Source organism: Daucus carota, chromosome 1, assembly GCF_001625215.2.
Source record: "Daucus carota subsp. sativus chromosome 1, DH1 v3.0, whole genome shotgun sequence".
Classification (NCBI taxonomy): Eukaryota; Viridiplantae; Streptophyta; class Magnoliopsida; order Apiales; family Apiaceae; genus Daucus; species Daucus carota.
In genome coordinates this window covers 37,427,766-37,447,577 of record NC_030381.2, presented here as the reverse complement: position 1 = coordinate 37,447,577, position 19,812 = coordinate 37,427,766, and the positions used below count along the sequence as shown (strand labels likewise).

Genomic DNA, 19,812 nt, shown 5'->3' with positions numbered 1-19,812 from the left:
TACACAATAAAAAATTTAGTATATTCTCTTTTTGTTATTAAGATAGTCCAAGTGATTAAGGACTTGGCTCCGGGAGATTTCCAAAAAGGAGATATTCAAAATATTCAATTAGAAGACTCTAAATCATATTAGAAAAGAGTTTGAGACCGGACTCATATTATATTTACTCTGTTTCTTATTTCATTATGTTTTTTTGACATTGTTTGACATACATTTTAAGACGCATATAAAACATAATTTCATAATTTTTTTTGTAATTTTTCTTTTTTGTGTAAAAGTTTAGATAGTAAATTATTATTCTGATGAAAAAAAATTCGAAATAATTTATCAAACTATATTTTATGAGAGTAGTAGAATGCGTGTCGAGCCCCCGTCCCTCAATGTAAATAATTGAAGGGGACGGAGGGCGTATTATTTTTCTAATAAAATATTATATTTTTTCATAATTTTATTTGTCAATTATTTTAAGTTGATGGATTGTACATTTCTAAGTAATGATTCGTCAAAATTAAGTTTTGCGGAGTCTACAAAATTTAGAAATACTGAATCCCAAGATTTGGACCGTCCATACAAGTCTAATCTCACTGTCAATATTAAGTTATATATATCATTTAACCTGTATTTTTTTCTAGATAGGTTTAATTGCATGTATATTAACAAAAAATTTATACTATTTCAGTCATATTCAAAGAACATTTACGTAGTATCCCCGTTTTCAGTGATATTTCTTAATTATTTTATATTCCACTCATCTGATTGAATTGTTAGCAAACTTTTTTGTTGTTGAAATAATATAATCAAACATGATATGTCTCGTGTTTTTCTAGTCAAAAAAAAAAACATGATATGTCTCGTAATTAATCAATCGCTCACAAACACTCAAATACGTGTGCATTCACCAACATATCTCGACCTAAATAGATGGTTTCAATTTAAATCACGGAATAAGAGAGGTTGTAGGACAACAAACAAATGTCAATTTATTTAACATTATGCATGTCTCATATAATTTGTAACTGTTTTGTTATATCCAGAGACACGGGATTGTTTTTTAGTATTTTTAAACATATATGATTACGTAATACATACAAAACAAGAATCTAATGTATTTTTTTGTTAGTACGAAACTATATCAATAATAACCACAATTTTAGTATTTATTCATAATCTAATGGTGGAATTAGTCTTCAGAGACTTTAACATTTTGCATATATCAAGAAACCCCGCAAGATTTGGTTCAGCTGGTTAAAGAGGGGACTCTCTTGGTCACAAGTTCGACTCCCGAAGGGGTAGAATTGGTGATTATGCCTCCGAGATCAGAACATGCCGCTTAAGTGCGGTTTATCTTGGTTCACGTTTGCAGGCTATTGCGTGAGCTCGTGGCAGCTGCGGGTTCCTACGTTAAAAAATAAAAGGAAAAAGAAATCCAATCATTATTTGTCATACCGAAATTCATTAAACTTGGCAATGATACATGTATGTTGATTAGTTAAAAAAAAATGCTTAGTGGTTGATTAGTTAAAAAAAAAAATGCTTAGTGGTTATATGTGAGAAATTACTTAATGCGAAAAATAACTTTTAATTAATGTGTTTGGATAATAATTTTGATATTTACAATTTATCAAGTATAAAAAGTTATTAGTATAACTATAAATTATTTTTAGAGTGGTTCTATACATTTTTGTGAAATTAAATTTCAAAATAAAAAACAAGTCATTAAAAAAGGTTATGATTTTCAACTTTTCAGATTTTGTCTTATAAGTGTGAAATTGATTTATAAATTATTTATAAGCCAAAATTTAGAAAAAAAGCCAAACAGGCCGATGGGTTTTTCCCCTGCAGAGAGTGGTTCATTTTACCTTTAAACGGGCAATAACATCTGAGAAAGCTGTAATGAACAGGTTTTTAGTTTTACTCATACTTTAACTAACTGAATAACCTAAATTCTGATGAGATGTTTCACAAAAGAGTCAATGGTTAATTAGACATCCAATAGTTTGCTAATATTTGAACAATGTCGTTTCTGTCGGTACCTTGGCAGATTATTTGGAATGTAAATTTTCATTTCTTTGATATTTCAGAACATAAAGATTCAGTTCTAGGCTCTTTAAATAATTACGATTGCTCTTTGATGGCACCACTTAATTGACTCGATCACTTCCATAGCTTTTAAAGATTATATTCAGAGTGAAATGGTAATGCTCGCCTCTGATCATAAGAATCCAGTATCTGAGAATGGAAATAAACCAGTGTGGTGCCGCGGTGGTGTGAGATAAATGCAGATGCTCCCAAAAGTTTGGTAGACCGCGACCTTATTGATCTTTATATCCTTGTTCAAGCACGTCGAAAACAGAGGTAAAATAGAACGGACTAGTTCCTGGAGATGTAATGTGAGAATCCGCAAGTATGTAGGTTCCATGGCCTGTACGGACACAGGTAAAGAAAGAGGTTTAATTTATAGTTCATTGGTAGTACTAAATTACTAATGCAAATTCGTTTGGTGCCCCGAGAAAATTTAAAAAATATATAGGCGAGTACAATTTTTTTCCTTATTAGTTTTTCTGCAATTCCTTGTGCACTAGACTTCATTTTGGTATTAGAACTGAACGATGAAGGTGACAATATTAAAGAGCACTGTACTGTTCTATTGTTGCTCCATTAGGTGATCTGCATATTCTGATTTGTTCTGCAGCTTCATTCAGCATATCCTCCCAACATTAAACCCAAGCGGGGAATGTTTCCAAATTCATGACTCCGTTTCTGGTTCAGGTCATGGATTTAAATTTCTTAATAAGATCTGATCTTGAAAAAATTCTGTTGCTTTGCATTAAGAACTTTTTCATTTCCTCATACTTGGTTGTTCCACATTGTTGCGAGAGCTTTATGCACTGGGTACGATCTTCGGTTAGCTCTCTTCCAATAAGATGCAGACAGCAAAAGACCATACTAATTCAACTCTGCTAAGTAGTACCCAGGAACGTATCATCACATAAACAATTTGACTCAAATTTAAAGCTGTAATGTTCCACCATATGTCCACTCTTTAGCCTTCATCCAAAGAATAAACAACATACGACCAAAGTCCAGCTAATTTTTTTAATATCAAGATGGTCACTCCTTAATTATTGGCTAGTCAAATGAGGAATCAACAAGTCCATGAAAATGATACTACAAACAACTCCTCACTAAAACAAAGTCAAACAATATGACGCGAAACTGATGTCAGCAACCGTCATCAAGGGTAATTCCGTAAATAAACAAAAAGCAAGAACTTTTACTATAAAAATGAGTTTTACGTATACAAGTAGAAAACCAGCATTCCGCTTTTTTCGACAACCATCACCACCATCATTTCTTCCTCTCACTCTCTCACTAGCTTTCTCTCTCTATACGTATATCTTGTAGCTACATGCATGGCTGACCATGCCGCCGGCGACGACTTTCTCGATCAAATCCTGGGGTTTCCATCTGACGCCGGAGCTCTTGTTCCCAGCTTGGCGGGGAACCAGTCGTCATCATCGCCGATGATGCTGCAGCTCAACTCCGCCGGCGGCGGCGTTGGGTTGATGAATGCATCGGGAAGTGTGAAAATCTTTCCTGATCATGTTGTTAATGATACTCGACTCTCTTCCTCCGTAAGTACTATAATATTTTATGATACAGTGGCGAAACCACAATTTTTAGTTAAAAATCAGTAGAAAATATATTTTAGGCCTCAATTCTTTAATTTGAAAACTTATCAAAACTTGATTTTAATCCCGTTTCAGAAAGATAAGTTCTAATCTCGATAAATGAATAAAATTTTGATGTATTTATATTTTATTTGTGGAGGTTTAACTTTTCTAGGGTTTCCAAGCTCAGTCAATGCCGCATCCACATGGCAGTGGCCAGAAAAAGAGAGCTAAACGAGGCCAAGCTACAGATCCACACAGTATTGCTGAGAGGGTACCTTGTCCTATTGGTTTAAGTTTTTTCTTAATAATTTAGCGGCATAAATTAATTACGGATTTTCTATTGTCTGCCCATGAGTAGGCACTAACAAGTACTACTTTTTACGTTTTAGATTTTTATTGGCTTCAATTGCATTAATAATGATGACTCCATATACAAAATCTTCACCAATCAAAATCTTGAACGCAAGTAAAAAATAGTTGTTAGTGGTCACACATTGGAAAGACCGAATGAATTATTGTTTTGAGAACTCTGTAGTAACATGGGTGGAGAGTAGCTCAGTAGCAGAGCTATCCCGCAAAATATAATTCTGGAGTTACCCATAGATTTATTCTTCTCTGAAAACAGGCCCGCCAGGGGAAGGCAACGGCGGCTGGGCCCAAATTTTGAAATATTACAAACACATCCAATTTTACATATTATGTGATCAAATCTATTTAGTTCATTCTTATGTTGATTTTATAATTAAATCTAGGACTTGCAGATTAGAGCTCCTGTCTTTCGGTTCGTCTTAGGCCCCAAATGCTTTGGAAAGGCCCTGCAGTACTAACAATGCGGCAGAATTTTGATTACTCTTTCTGCTCATTAATTTTATTAGATGTAAATTGGATTGAGCATGGGAACACTAGATATGGGTAAACCGTATAACTAAGATCCATCATATATAAGTAATTAGTATGGATGTAATTTCTATTAAATTTTAAAATAAAACATTCCTCATTGTGGTTCAGTGACGTGAGCATGGTTCTCTGTTTCATCAGACTAGGCACTGGAAAAAAAAAAATCTGCTACGGGATATTGCCATCTATCTAGAGTGTAGACATAATTGTAAGACTTGTAAACGGGTTAAACTTGTAAGAGGCTATTAAGGATCTTGGTTAGTGAGTGCCTGCACTATTAAATTCCTAAGGAATTTACTGATTTTGAAATTTGTAAGCATCCATGTGTTATCTATTTTCTCATTTTTAATTAAAAGTCTGTAAATGCTCAAAGATATCGTACATGAATTATAAAATTAGGTATAAGTATATAAGTTACGACGACATTTTTTTTTTGCTAATTGATGACACACGCACACCCAAAAATTGAACTCCTGACCTCCTGCAAGGGGGTATCAGAGCTCAACCACCGCACTAACACCTTGTTGGCTAAGTTATGACAACATCCCTTGCATTTTTCCATATATTTGTTTCTGTTTTCTTATCTCAATGTTGCCCAACTTTATATATTCCTACTTTGTCTCTCAATCCATAGTTGGTTTAGAAAGTCAGGACCACGCTCACCTATTCCCTATGGCCTATTGTAAGATAGATCAATTACTCGTTAATGAATTTTCAGCTTCAAATGACAGAAATGTCAATATCTGAGTGCATTTAGTGCGTTATCATGTATCAGAAGATTAAGAAGCATACTTCTTGAAGCTTGTTGCTAACGGTATTGAAACGTATCTGGTGGATTTGGTGCCTTTTTTTCAATTCTAGGAAGAGGTGTTGATTTTCTACTACGAACTACACTCCAACCTCCCAAATAATTATCTGAAAGAATTTTATTGATGGATCCAGAAGATGTCTTAGCAAAGAAAAGTGACTTTAATAAAGTCGAGTTTATTTGTAGTTCACAAATGAAAGAATTGGTAGGAAGATTTAATGTCAAAAACATGGGTGCCCTACTTTTGAATTTTTTTGAACACTGTGGGAATCGTCATAATGTTGAGGAAGTTGTGTCAGTCTGAATTATGGAGAACTTCTTTTTGAAGTATATAAGACTTGAGGTACTAAAGGGTGAGAATGAAGATGCTTGGATTTTACCGGGGAAGAGTATGTTAAAAAGTTTAAAGAGAATGGTGATGAGAATTTTAGCTACTTATAAGTGATGCATACATTGACCAAGAACAAAATACTATAGGAATGACTCCTGATAATGATTATGGAACTGTAGTTCGCATTAGAAAATCAAAACGTCCATCTAGATTGAGAAAAGGGTATCAAAGCCACAAGTGACTCTTACTTTTTCCCCTGTTGTAGCAACTAGCAAGCTTCAGAAGGTATTTTTATCTTTTGATATTTGATAATGCTTTTAGCATATCTCTTATTTGAAGTTGTATATTCAGTAATTATTGGTACATTTATTTTATAAAGGGGAATAGGTGATCATAGTTCTGACTTTCTAAACCAACTTTGGATTAAGAAACAAGGTTGGAAAGGAGGATGATAACGAAGGTTATTCCGAAACTTTGAGATAAAACAGCAGAAACATATTAGAAAATGCTAGAGATTGCTGTTGTAAGTGTTGCACCTACACAAGAGATGAATAAGTAATTCATTAGGATATTTACGCACTGGAATAAAGGAGATATTACTCAGTTCAGACTTCAGATTGTTAGAATTAATTTATTTGTTGACTTCTAAATTCGATTTCTGAGCTCCGTTAATGCATCTCCTTATACATCGCAATACTATCATGATTCATGATCTAGTATTTCTCTTGCCACAGTTACGCAGGGAGAGAATTGCAGAAAGAATTAGGGCACTGCAAGAATTGGTTCCTGGTGTAAATAAGGTTCGTATCTTATCTCTTTAGACTTTCATGATCGTTTTTCAGTCTCCCTAGATTTCTAAATGAACTACTTGCACCATCATAGCTTTCAAGTAAGACCTGGCCTCTTAACGCATACACACTCACGTGTTTTTTTGGTTTACCAGAAGTATAATAAAAACCTTTAGATTTTTCAAGCTAGTATTTTTTTTATCCTTGTTCATCTGTATTAGATTTGTGGTATACCTTTTGAACATGCATTTCTAACTTCCATAAAAATTAAATTGATAAAGATAATTATCATTTCATTTCTTTGCAGACTGACAGAGCTACCATGCTTGACGAGATTGTGAATTACGTTAAGTTCCTAAGGCTTCAAGTGAAGGTAAAATGGTCCACTGCTCTTTGTAATTAGATTACACTGTAGTATTCTTGTCAGTAATTTATAAGCATGCCAGAGCAGATCAAGGCATTACGCATTAGTTAATAGCATTAAAATGATTTGTCTCTGTCTTCTATGTTTTAAATGCATAAATATATGTGCTTGAAAACTCAAATCATGTAGTATATAGTTATTTCTTATTATGTAACTGTATTAAAATTTGGCATAGCACATTAAACATAGCTCCAATATGAGGCCACTAGTCTTTAGTATTAATTCACTTTCAGAAATGGTTCTTTGTTGATTCTGAACATTTTTGTTTTGTCAGAGTATTGACTAATTAAGTAATTATGTCTTGTAACATGGCCATTATTCATCTTTATTTTATTCCATTGTCTCTACGGAAGGTCATGGGTTGGTCCTTATACATTATATCTGATATCAAGGTTTTATCTAAGATTGTTAAACTGCTTGGTTTTTTATACGGCCCAAGACGTGGAGCAATTCAAAATTGTCTGCAAGTGTTATTTAGCATCTTGCATCTAGGATCATAGTTTTTGTGTTTAAAATTCCATAGTCTCTTGCCTCTTTCATATTTTCCCAAGTATGCCAGTGGACATTACAAGGTAGTGGCTGCTCATACCTTGGGGGAAAAAATGACATTTTCACCGCGTGACTGCTTTGCTGATGACTGAAACAGAGATGTTATCTTGATTCAATTGGTCACTGTATGGACGACTTTCCTTGCTTAATGTTCGTAGCTAGACTTAATTTGTTTACTTTGCAGGTGTTGAGCATGAGTAGACTAGGTGGTGCTAGTGCCGTAGCACCACTCGTGACTGATATCCCAATCTCTTCGATCGAGGTAACAAGATGTTTGAATTGCTGTGAAAAATTATTCTTTCACTTATTTTTCTTGATCAGTGTGAAGGTCTATGTGCAGGAAGAAGTCGGTGAAGATCAAAGAAACCAACCACTATGGGAGAAATGGTCAAATGATGGCACAGAGCGGCAAGTAGCTAAGCTCATGGAAGAAAATCTTGGAGCTGCTATGCAGTTTCTTCAATCTAAGGCACTGTGCATTATGCCTATTTCTCTTGCTTCAGCAATCTACCACACACAACCTCCAGACTCCACAGTCCACCCCTCTTGTTAACCCCGAAAGTGATCATCATTCTTAAACCTCAAATGACAACATCTCTTTGGGCATGTAACTAAAACCTCTTAATACCAACATTTTAGCAGTTTAGCTACGGTGTTTCAGACACTCTGTCACTTGCAATCACAGTCAGGTCCCTTTCAAATCCCTTAAACTTATTATTAAGGTAAGGTTGTCAACCCTTTCAAAGCTTCTTTGGAAGGTTCTACTTCTAGTTTCAGTGATGGGCAGTGTAATGAACTAATGACCACCGCACTTTGATCGTGGAAAGTAGCTCCTATTTTTCACTTATTGGATAATGGGGTACTGCGGTCCTTCTAAAAGGTCGTAAATACTTGTGTAAGTGTATTATTGTTTGAAACCAAATGTAGCAAGGATTAACGGATTGAAAAAATATTGTTGGAGAGGATACAGACTATGAACTTATGCATTTGTTTAAATGGTTGCACGTTTAGAACCGAGTTGATTCAAGAAATTGAAGAGAAAATAAGTGTAAGGAACGCATTGTACAAATACTATGAATGCACATTCGTTTAGTAACAAGAAAAGATGATTAAAGAGAGAATATGAAGAACTAATATTTATAATATATATTTAAAAATAACTTAAAAATCTCTTGGACATGCTTTAACATATCATCCTCAAGTTAAGTTGAGAGCTTCAACAAAATCAAGAATAAAGAATATAACCATGAATCTGCATTTTTTGACTTTTATTAATATAAATATTATGAATCGAACTTTTTGATAAAAGCACAAAACAAGAATCGGATAATTGAAAATAACTAACCTATTTTTAGATCTTATCAAGTTATCGTCACCAAAAATGTGGAATACTATGGGCGTTAACAGACGGCTAAAAATTAAAATAATTTTTTTTTTGTCAGGAAAAATCAAAATAATTTTGATTTTTAATAGTTGGGATTTGGAAGCATTACAATTCTTTATGGGCCGATATGGCACAAAATAAAAACATTTAGATCCAGACCTATTAAAAAAAGACCCGACCCAAAAGCACCTCCTTTCTCCTCTCCCTCGGCAAGAACATCAAGAAACCATCAATGGCTGCGCTACACCAAACAGTGGTGTTAGCCAAGACTCCTCTCCAGTGGGCCCCCAAACTAACCCACAACACCTCTCTCCTTTTCTTACTCAACTCCAGAACAAACAGACATCATCAGTTCCCGCGCAAAACCTTAACATGTTCCAACCAATACAGCAGCAACAGTGGGAGTACTAGTAGCCACGACAACATTAATAACGGACAGTACTATGAGTACGAGAGACACGCGGCGCAGACGACACAGTTCTCGAGGCCAACAGAGATAGAGTGGAGGAAGGAGTTGTGTAATAGTGTGCAGCTGATTGGGAATGTGGGGACACCTGTTCAGATTAAGAATCTTAGTTCTGGGAAAGTGGTTGCTTGGTCTAGACTTGCTGTTAGAAAATCTCCTACGGATACTGCTTGGTATTCTTTCTTGTCTTGCTTTTCGGTTCTTTTTGTTAAGACACAACTTGATTAACTTGAATATGGTCTGAAATGTGAATGTTTTATTGAAAGTTTGTTGCTTTGTTATTTTTATGCGTTTAATTTTACTGGATATGTTGTGAACTTGTCCGAAATTCGGTGTTGGCAAGTCTAGTTTTTTTTAATTTTGTGTATGAGGCTTATATATTAAGTGGTGCTATGTAGATATGATTAATTTTAGGTATAGATGTTGGTTGGTTGGTTATGTTGTGACTGCTACTCAGAAACTTGATGCTTCAGAGCTGATTACGTTATGTGTTGTGTTGTTGAAGATAGAAGAGTGGAGTCTATGTTATTTTAATACAGGGGTTAGAGGTCGATTTGTTTCAGTTACCGGAAAAAAAAACAGATGTGTGATCAAGGGATATTAAAACTGAGTTCCGGACTTGTAGGCTATGGCTTGATCAAGGGAACCTACTAGGGTGGTAGTAAATGTGAGTCTTGACTGGAAATTGCCACAATTTATCTACCTCAACATCTGTGTAATCTATATATGTACCTGATGAAACTTAGGTAAACCTTAGCGGTTGTCTGAATAGATTGTTATGGGAGAATTAGCAGTTGAGTTGTGGTTGGAGGATAATTGCTATTTCAATGCTTAACCTACCAACCTGTTCTCGAATTTCCAATAAGAAAGGAATTTTAAGGACTTGCTTTTGCTTCCTCCTGACTCTTTTAGGGAGAGAAACAGAAGTATGGGTAGGATTTTAGAACAACTTTATCTACTTTCCAAATATTCTCGCTTTCTCTCCGAGCCCGTGCTAGCTTATTCTAAACATCTAGTCATGTAAAAAATTATGTGTTAGTTTTGAGATCTTCAATTTTCTTCTGTGCAATCATTTTAATTGTTTGAATATCAACAACTTGAGTCATATACTTATTCTTCATCAATGCTTCAATTGTGTAGCACAAAGTCTTTCATATATGTTTTCCTGGACATTTGCAACTATAAGCACACAATTACAGAAGTGGTTAAAATGATCTTGTTGATTCCTAGGTTTAAAATTAAATAGTAACCACAAAAAAGGATAAGTGTGTTCACTAGCCCTTAAATTATTATTTTGCTGGCTGCTTCGCTGCTGATTGTAGCGTCTCCTCTTGTACCTTACTAAGAGCATCTCCAAGGGTAGAGAGCCTTATAATATCCATGTGGCACAAGTTATAGAGAAATTGCAAAAAAAAAATTTATTTCTTCCCGTTTAGCTAAATTTTAGATAACCGCATTTCATTGGCTATATCTGTTGAACCACTATTCCCCTTGGTTAAAATTTTAGCTATTCATTATTATAGCTAACCCCATTGAAGTATCCACAGTTCCCCTTGGGTAAAATTTTAGCTAATCATTATTTTAGCCAACAACCAGTGAAGATGATCCAACCAGGTGAGTCATTTCTAAGTTCTACTTTGTTTACGTCCTTAAGTGACATCATGTTTATGGTATGCACTAGCATGCATATCATAGTCTGTTATCAGAGACATATTTATACCGTTCTCCGGCTACTTCTTTCATGTTATTTATCTTTTTAGATTTCGATTATATTAAAGATAACTTGACATTTGTGCTTTAAGTGGGCCACATTTGTTGCTTATACAGCAAATAGGAAGATATCTATGTCTGTTGTTGTTTTGAATTACACGGTCTCTGAGGTTAGGTACATAGATAACATATGTTTAAACTAATTGTGCAAGCTTTCAGGATTAATTTAACATTTTGGGATGAGCTGGCTCAAATTGCCTATCAGCACGTAGAAAAAGGTCAGCAGATATATGTTTCTGGTCGTCTGGTGTCTGATACTGTTGAAGGCGATGATGGAAAGCAGCAGACCTACTATAAGGTTCTTTATCTTAATTATTTTACCTGAGTGTTGCTTCAATATTGTTATCATTATTAATGCTACTTTTTCTATCCATGTTGCGTGAATGCTAATTACCCAGAATTCTTATGATTTGTTGTGGTCTGTAGGTAGTTGTTTCACAACTGAATTTTATTGAGAGAAGCGCCTCGCCTGTGGCATTGTATGATGGGGACTCAAATTCAGGTTTGTCTTTAAATTAAATATATTGGTCTAGGGTTGTTCTAGAAATATTAGCTTCTGTGTACTATTTACACTTCTGCGTCCTTATAGCAGGTAAAAGACCCAAAAACTATGCTGCATCCAACACGGGATCAGTTGAGGAACTATGGCAAGCCTTCTTTGTCAATCCAGCTGAATGGTGGGATAATAGAAAGAATAAGGTAATTATTTGAGTCGGTTGCAATTCGGTGTCCATAGTTTGCACGGAGTTTCAAAATGGTGGTTATAGTTTCAAAATTGCAAATCGGTTGCTAAAATATTTAATAAATGATAAAAAGGTGGTTAAACTTTAGGATTTACAAATCGGTGGCCATGATTTATGACGACTTGCTGAGTTTTATAAGGCAGGCAGTATTTTTGTAATATAACAAATTAAATTCCAATTATACTATATAAATTTTAAAATATTTTGATAACACACAATTTTATTTTGAAGTCAAAAGATTATCAAGTTTGTGTGCAAGTCAAGTTCGATTCAATGGTAATAATATAATTTAAATCAAATATTTCAAAGTTGATTAAATAAGATGGTTCAAACTTTACCTGAACAATATTTTTGTTCAAGGAAAATTGTCTAGATTGAATAATGTTTTTGCATGTAGATAAATATTTATGTTTGTACGTGACATTAACATTATTTTTCTTTATTAACTTGCTCTGTACCCTTATGATTATTTCATTTACTTTCTATATATATATATATATATAGAGAGAGAGAGAGAGTCTTACTCCAATAGAAACCTCCTTATCCTGGAAACTAAAAACCAAACTGAAATATCACTAAATCCTAAAGCAAATACCACTAAATTCTTAAACAACCCCATCTTCATCTTCACCAAACCCACCTCCATCTTCACCAACCCCACCTCCACCGCCACCACCTCTGTCGTCGCCTCCTTCATAACCACTACCACTTCTATGCCGCCCGCCCCCTCCATAACCACCACCTCCACCTCCATTATTTCTCTAACAACACAACCTCCACCTCCATCTTCACCAGCCCCATCTTAATCGTTGTTTCAACCTCCTTCAGCCCCGTTCATACTTCTTTCTCCACCTCGACTCAACTTCAAACGCGGAGCCGCCACTATTCTGGCACCGCACCAAAACCCTACTTGAAGCCGCCCAAACCTCCGCTACAATCATCTTTCCTCCATCTCCACCTTCACCACCGCCATCTCCACCACTATCACCACCATTTGAATCGAAAACGTGAACGGATCTAGAGATTCTAAGCTGAAACATATCTGGAGATTAAGTTTTCACTAATTCCTGCAACATAGATCACTAAATCCTAAAAAGAATATCACTAAATTGTACTGAGAATATCACTAACTTGTATTGGTTTCTAGTTTTTATTTTAAGATTGGTTTCTATTATATATATATATATATATATATATATATATATATAGACTTTGTTTATATATATATATATATAGACTTTGTTTATATCAATTTTTTAAATAATCATGTCTTAATAATTTAATATATTTATTAAATTATTAAGACGTGATTATCTATTAAAAATTTGGTATAAATAAAGTCACCGAATTGTTAATTACAAATTGTAGCCACCATTTTGAAACTTGGTGCAAACTATAGCCAACAATAATGCATTATGCATGCTTCTTTTCTTATAACTTGGTCTGTGTTATGGCAAAAAAAAGAAATGCATGCTACCAGTTTCTAGTCAGGTTTGAGAAGGCCAAGAGATAGATTAAATCACAACACACCTCCATAATCTACTAGTTTTTGACCATATAGTTTTTAGCTCATGTAAAAAGAGTTGGACCTAAATTGCACCAGAACTTGAAAAATGGCTTTGTCAAGTGAACAATTTCTCCAGTCAACATATTAACATGGATTTTCTTCAATGTCATTACCAGAGAAGTCCTAACTATCCAGATTTTAAGCACAAAGATACTGGAGAGGCTTTATGGGTCGAAGGCAGGAATAACCCACCGTGGGTGAAATCTCAACTCTCAATCTTGGATACAAGGATGGAATCGTTTCCTGAAAGAAACACTGGTGTCTCAAACTTTATAGTTGGTGACGATTTCTCACCTTTCTAAACTCTCCTTACATCTCTTCCGTAAATTAGATTTTTTAGAAAGATATATTTGTAATGTATATTCTATTCGTGTAGAACTTTTGGAGTGTTAGTATCCTTTCTATTTTCTACTTTGTGTACCGATAAAATTTTCTTATAGGTGACTATAGACCACAGTAGTTCATTTGAAATTGATACATGTTCCATATACAAGTTAGATAACAAGTATGATCAAAACTAGGCGGTGTAATTGGCTTCATAAATTTTATAAGAGGTTCAAGTCCAAAGGATGATATCAGCATCCTGCATATGTCGAAATGAGTTAAATATAACTATAAAGACCCCCAGAGAAGATAAGCTAATAATATATAATGCACTTAAGGCCTGATCTTACACTAGAACGAGATATACGCTTTATCTCAGGTGCTTAAGATCACATAATGAATCAGTAAGATGAATACAGTTAAAAGGATTGTTTCGGAGATGGAATTGATAGGTCTCCTCCGCAAATTGACCTAAACAAGCCTTCCAAGAGCTTTTCTAAACATGAATTAGGTTTCACAAGTTCTGTACCCTGTGGTGAGGAATCTTGGATTGGTGATAATTAAGTGCTGATTTGATTTGGTAACCAGTTGGAAGCATTTTTGTATATCATATCATCAACTTTACTAATCAATTCCTTCCCCTTCTAATTTTCTGATGGTATATTGAATATAGACTTTCCATGTACTCTACTGAAGCTTGTGATCGTTTAGGGGTTGTTTCTTTTGTTGAATCTGATATTGTTGTTGTTTATGGAATATTTAACATGGTTTTGCTGCGGATAAACAGTTCTACCAAGCTGGGTGATCAATTATCATTGTTTGAAATACTATTGATGTTCAGTTAGGAGAAGGGATATGATTGCAATTAGTTTCCTATACCACCAGATTCGTTAGTTTCTTTCATTCTTTTTAGAACTACAATAAGATCTAAAACTTGCAGTAAACATACTGTATTTCCATGGAAAAGCCGAACATAATTACATCTTAAGGGGCAAACGCCCAAAAGAAAAGACTCGCAAGATAATTTTTACAAAGTCTCAAACAATTGCCTCTGTTTCTGGGAGTATGTCATGTACTTTTCAGAACATGATTTACTGGTTCGTGACCAAAAAAACAACCAGCTTCGAGTTGGGTGGAATGTATACTCTTTTAGCATCGATATTCTTGAAGAACCCAGGCTCAGGAGTGTGTGTATAGTTGCGTGTATGCAAGTTACATTACAGACATCCCAATCCTTTAGCTTCGGAGGCTTTCATAATCCTCATCCTTCTGCAGGAACCAATAAACATCTCCCATGGAACATCTCCTGCTAGCATCCAGTCCCCGTCTTTATCTTCGTAAGTTAGGGCATCCTCAGATCCATTATATCCTTCTTTTTCACAATACACACCTGTATCAACAACAAACAACCATCAGGACATGAATAACAATCAATTCAACCACAGACTTATGTAAGTCTGTTTAGAAACACCAGGGGTATGTGAATCAAATATTCTTCTTACCTATAGTGCACTTGAACATGTTTTCGAAGGCTTTTAAGAGCTCAGTGTAGTTGTTGTACACCTTAAGATCGATCTTTCTGAGGAACGGAGCTCCATCCATGCTCACTTTAACATACATCCCGCTGCTATCTGCCTCCGTCTTCTTTTGTCGCAAAACATTTTTGCGGTAAGCTCTGACTGGTGGCCAACCAACGACTTGTGTCCTGTTAATTCGTGTGAAATAACAATGTTAATATGTGTCTCAAGTCTAAGCCAAGTTGATGCTACCTAAGCAAGCATATTTTTATTTCTTATCCTTGTCTATAATTTTATAGAAATGTTGATTACTCACTTGGTTGGGGGGACAGGTGATTCTTGATGATCTTCCTTTTCAGCATTCGACAAATTATTATTCATCTCTGATGAAGCTCGCTTGTTGTTACTCTTCTTCACGGGCTCATCGGATCCTGGTAACCCTAACCTGAGCTCAGTTGCTTTCATAACATGGCTTTCTTGCTCCATTACTAGCTAATTCTTTGGTTTATGTAGAAAGTCTTTAAAATTTGTGTGATACGAGAACTTGTATGTTTTCTCAAGGCTGTGTTGGAGATAAAGAGTTGAAGGGTTGTGTTAGATTGTGTGTGATTGCAAGTATGAGGAATGATGAGATGATGGAAATGAAGTTGGTTATATAGAGAGGTGAGAGGTGTATAAACAATGATAAGGGTTGTGGACAATATCTAGGTGTGTTATTCTCTTGGTGCATAAATTTCCCAACACGAACAAACATTTTGTTACTCACCCGCTCTATTCGCACGCACTCTTTAACGTTCTTTAGGCCTGCAATATTTTCCTCAATACGATCCTGATGTAAATTTTAAATTCTTTGAATTTTTCCGTCAATCAAAATAGGATGAATATTTTAGGATCCAAACCCTTATCACTACATCAATATACATGAAATAGCTACTTCCCTAACATCTGCACAGAATATTGCTCTGATAGTACAATTTTTTATCAAACGCTTATATTATATCAAAAAAGTAGTAGCTACTTACTAACAAGACACAATTATAATTTTTATAATGCAGCAGTGAACAACACGTTCGATTTAGAATGATGAAGTTAAGATGGAGTTTTGATTTAAGGAGATGCTGGACACATATACTAAACTTATACTATATTTAGTGTTCTGGATTAGAATTCATTTCAAAATCCGTAATATCAATTTAGGGGTGATGAAGTTTCGATTTAGAAAGATGTTGGATATCTAGACTATATTTACATTATATTTAGCATCACGTTCGATTTAGAATGATGAAGTTTTGATTTAGAGAGATACTGGACATCTAGACTAAACTTAACTATATTTAGTGTTTCGGATCAAAATTCATTTCAAAATCCGAAAGTTCAATTTAGAGATGATGAACTTTTAATTTAGAAAAATGTTGGATATTTAAATTAAACTTACTCTATATTTAGTGTTCCGAATCAAAATTCGTCCCGAAACCCGAAATTATAACGAGTCCGCCAAGCGTGAAAGATAAGGGGTGATATGTACTTCACGCAAGGAGTAAACGTGTGGGGAATAAAAGACACGGTTGGAAAGAAATAAAGAGAGATACAGCTAGGTGTGTTTGTCACACGAGTAGCCATGAGGGGACAGATGACAGACAGACATGTATGTATAACTATATACACAACCCTACTTCAACTATTTTATCATTCAAGTCTGTGGTCCGGGGAACCCAACGGTTCAGATTGATTCTCATTGTTTCTTTAGCATCGTCTGATCAGCCAAGGAGGGAGCAGTTTTATAACCATGTGAGCGGGACCCTCTCCATGTCGGAAGATAGAAGCTAAACATCTGATGTGTTCAGTGGGGCCTAATCTTCGGTTAGATAATACACTCTCTTTATTTTATTAAATCGGTTTACATGTTTTAATTCCGTTTCGAGCATATGGTTACCCGTAAGTTTTAATATAAAAAGTATGAACGGTTGGTTCGGCTATTTATTAACGCATTGCGTTATTTTTATTCTATTAGCCGGTTTAGAGCATCTTTGGTGGGTGTGTAAATTATTTTTTGAAACTCAAAATATTTGTAACAATTTCAATCATTTTTTATATTTGTTTGTCATATTTTTAAAAGAAAGGTTGAAGAGAAAAGTGAATGGAATGGGAGGAAAGTGAATATTATATTTTTAATAATAATAATAAGTTAAGAGCGTGTAAATGCTCTTTAGAAGAGAATAAAAAGAGGAGATTATTAAATTTTTAAAAAGTCATTAAGAAGTCTCTTGGAACATTAATTTTGTACGTCATTTTTAAAATTAAAGTGAAGATCTTGTTCGACAAGTTTATTGAAAATGTTGAAGTTAAATGTATGAGAAAATTGGAGATTTGGAGATTTGGTTTATAATAGAGGTTTTGTCAAACATTAGTGTTTTGATAGTTTATGAGTTCAAATAATGGTTTGTATTTAAAAACAGTAATTATTAAAAAATTACTTAAAGGAGTTGCGAGAGGATTGACATTTGTTCAATCGAATACAAAAATGCTAAACAAATAGTTATTTGACTAATTTAATCACTATTGACATTACTTCAAATAACTAAGTCAAAATAGATCCGCGAGTTAAATACTAACCTAATTACTAACCACTAATTATCAAATAAGATCATTATTATTATAAACAACTTAATCTTCCTCACTTGCAAAGTAACAATACGAATAAAGTGAAATTAGGTGGGATTAATATGAATATAATGTCCACGTTGACACGAGTAATCTCTCCATGTGCACAACTCATAAAATGGGTGATGACTTGATGGGTCGGATGTTGAAGTGAGCCCAAGTCAGTTGTATATTTTTGTACGGGTGCAATTTTGCAAGGACCACGAGAACATGAGGCTCCACAGCCTTACTGTATTGGGTCCATCGTTTTGTGTTGTCTACTCCATCCCCGTCCCTCATTCTTGTGCCACTCATATTTAACCCCACATATGCTGCCTTATTATCTTTACTTCTTTCACTTGCATCATATTTACAAAGCTAATATAAACTAAACTTGTAGTTTTTCTTATTATTTGATTAATGTGACGTATAACTTCGGTTTATGTTCGAATAAATTTCAGTGGTAAACAATTGAACGCATCATCTCAAATGACATGGAATAATCTCTTAGTCTTATAAATTATTTAATTGGTGAGTGAGTGTCGATTCAAATCTCACACTATAAAATAAAGAAGATTTGTATTGAATACAAGTAACTTATAAATCTTTATTAATATGTGTTGTTGTGAAAGGAGTCTAAAAATAAATTCATATGCGTTTTGACCGCATCTCAGAACGAATAATATCATATTAAATACTCCCTCCGTTTCAAATTAGATATCCACTTTAAAAAAATCACACAGTTTAAGAAAAGTGGATGTTCACAAATTAATTGCATTAAATGATCAAAATATGTGGAGTGAGATTGATCTAGGAAATATAAATAGAGATATGTGGAGTTGAATTGACTTTGGAAATATGATTTTGCATCGAAAGTTGAAGTGGACAAGTAATTTGAAACAATTTTTTTTTTTGAAAGTGGACATGTAAATTAAAACGGAGGGAATAATGATATTAAATAAGTATGATTAAATAAGTATGGTACGGTTAACATTAAATTTGTGTGCATTAGACTATTGCATCTTATTCAATTAATATTTTCTGAAATGATGACCAGACTCGACTCTGTATTGGTGTCTCACCATGTGCATAATTCATAATCATCAAATTATAAGTCTGACTTTCATGTCTTATCATCAAAGATAATTTCATGAAAAAATCCTCTGAAATTAAATTCCATATATCTTACTTTATAAGTGAATGCACCTCTTTTCCTCAGGTAGTTTATGATAACATACTTATCCATACGAGGGAAGATAGAGAATACAAATATCGGTAAAGAAATGTGGGTATGGCGGGAGGAGAAAAAAGGTTAGTTTTGGAGTTTGTATAAGCGGAGAATAATCCGAAGCACCGTGCGAGAAATTAAATGTTGAATATGAAATGTGGACCGCATGAAATGTGATGACTGATGAGGTTGAAAAATGGACTCGCCAAAAGAAAAGGGCTTGGCTGTACTTAAAAGAGGCCCTATAAATTCTTACTACTACTTTTCAAATTGTCTAGTCACAAAAGAAATTATTCTACCGTAGTCCGTTCGTCACTTGGGCCAGCACCCATGTTCCTTCATTCTGCTCCACCCGCAAATGGGTCCACTTGTTTTGGTCTGCTTGACGGGCCTTCATTCCAATTATTCAAAGTCCTCGTGTGTGCGAGCCTTCTATGTCACCTTCCTATTTCTCACACAGATAGATTTGCTCTGTTATTTACCTACGAATTCCTTGTTTCATATTTTTCAGCGTCATAAAAAATGAAAATCCGTCTTAATTGATAAATACATAGAATAATAATATGGTTAAATTTGTATCGGTACAAAGTCATGTGTTAATTCCCCACTTTCTTAGATTATTATTATTTATTTGAAAGTATTTGTTAGATTATTATAAACGACTCGCACTCGCAGGATTATATTTCAAATATAAGTTATTGG

General features: G+C 34.4%; 3 protein-coding genes across 4 annotated transcripts; 2 read left to right on the top strand and 1 right to left on the bottom strand.

Annotated features, from left to right (window-relative positions):
• The first annotated feature begins 3,299 nt into the window (after nucleotides 1-3,299).
• Nucleotides 3,300-8,457, top strand: LOC108204020 (transcription factor UNE12). Its single transcript, XM_017373282.2, has 6 exons — nucleotides 3,300-3,635; nucleotides 3,847-3,945; nucleotides 6,445-6,510; nucleotides 6,806-6,871; nucleotides 7,656-7,733; nucleotides 7,812-8,457. The coding sequence occupies exons 1-6, from the start codon at nucleotides 3,414-3,416 to the stop codon at nucleotides 8,022-8,024; spliced, it is 744 nt and encodes a 247-aa protein (XP_017228771.1). The 5' UTR covers nucleotides 3,300-3,413; the 3' UTR covers nucleotides 8,025-8,457.
• Nucleotides 8,458-9,000: 543 nt separating this feature from the next.
• LOC108204017 (protein OSB1, mitochondrial) lies at nucleotides 9,001-13,812 on the top strand. 2 transcript variants are annotated; one of them, XM_017373273.2, is made up of 5 exons: nucleotides 9,001-9,494; nucleotides 11,251-11,389; nucleotides 11,518-11,593; nucleotides 11,684-11,790; nucleotides 13,518-13,812. In XM_017373273.2, the coding sequence occupies exons 1-5, from the start codon at nucleotides 9,088-9,090 to the stop codon at nucleotides 13,701-13,703; spliced, it is 915 nt and encodes a 304-aa protein (XP_017228762.2). In that variant the 5' UTR covers nucleotides 9,001-9,087; the 3' UTR covers nucleotides 13,704-13,812. The 2 variants fall into 2 exon arrangements, with proteins under 2 accessions (XP_017228762.2, XP_063938459.1); XM_064082389.1 differs by having other exon boundaries at nucleotides 11,681-11,790.
• Nucleotides 13,813-14,659: 847 nt separating this feature from the next.
• On the bottom strand, nucleotides 14,660-15,965 carry LOC108204025 (auxin-induced protein 22D-like). Its single transcript, XM_017373289.2, has 3 exons — nucleotides 15,559-15,965; nucleotides 15,228-15,430; nucleotides 14,660-15,115 (listed from the first exon to the last, which is right to left on the bottom strand). Exons 1-3 carry the CDS (start codon nucleotides 15,726-15,728, stop codon nucleotides 14,943-14,945), a joined length of 546 nt encoding a protein of 181 aa, XP_017228778.1. The 5' UTR covers nucleotides 15,729-15,965; the 3' UTR covers nucleotides 14,660-14,942.
• Nucleotides 15,966-19,812: the final 3,847 nt, after the last annotated feature.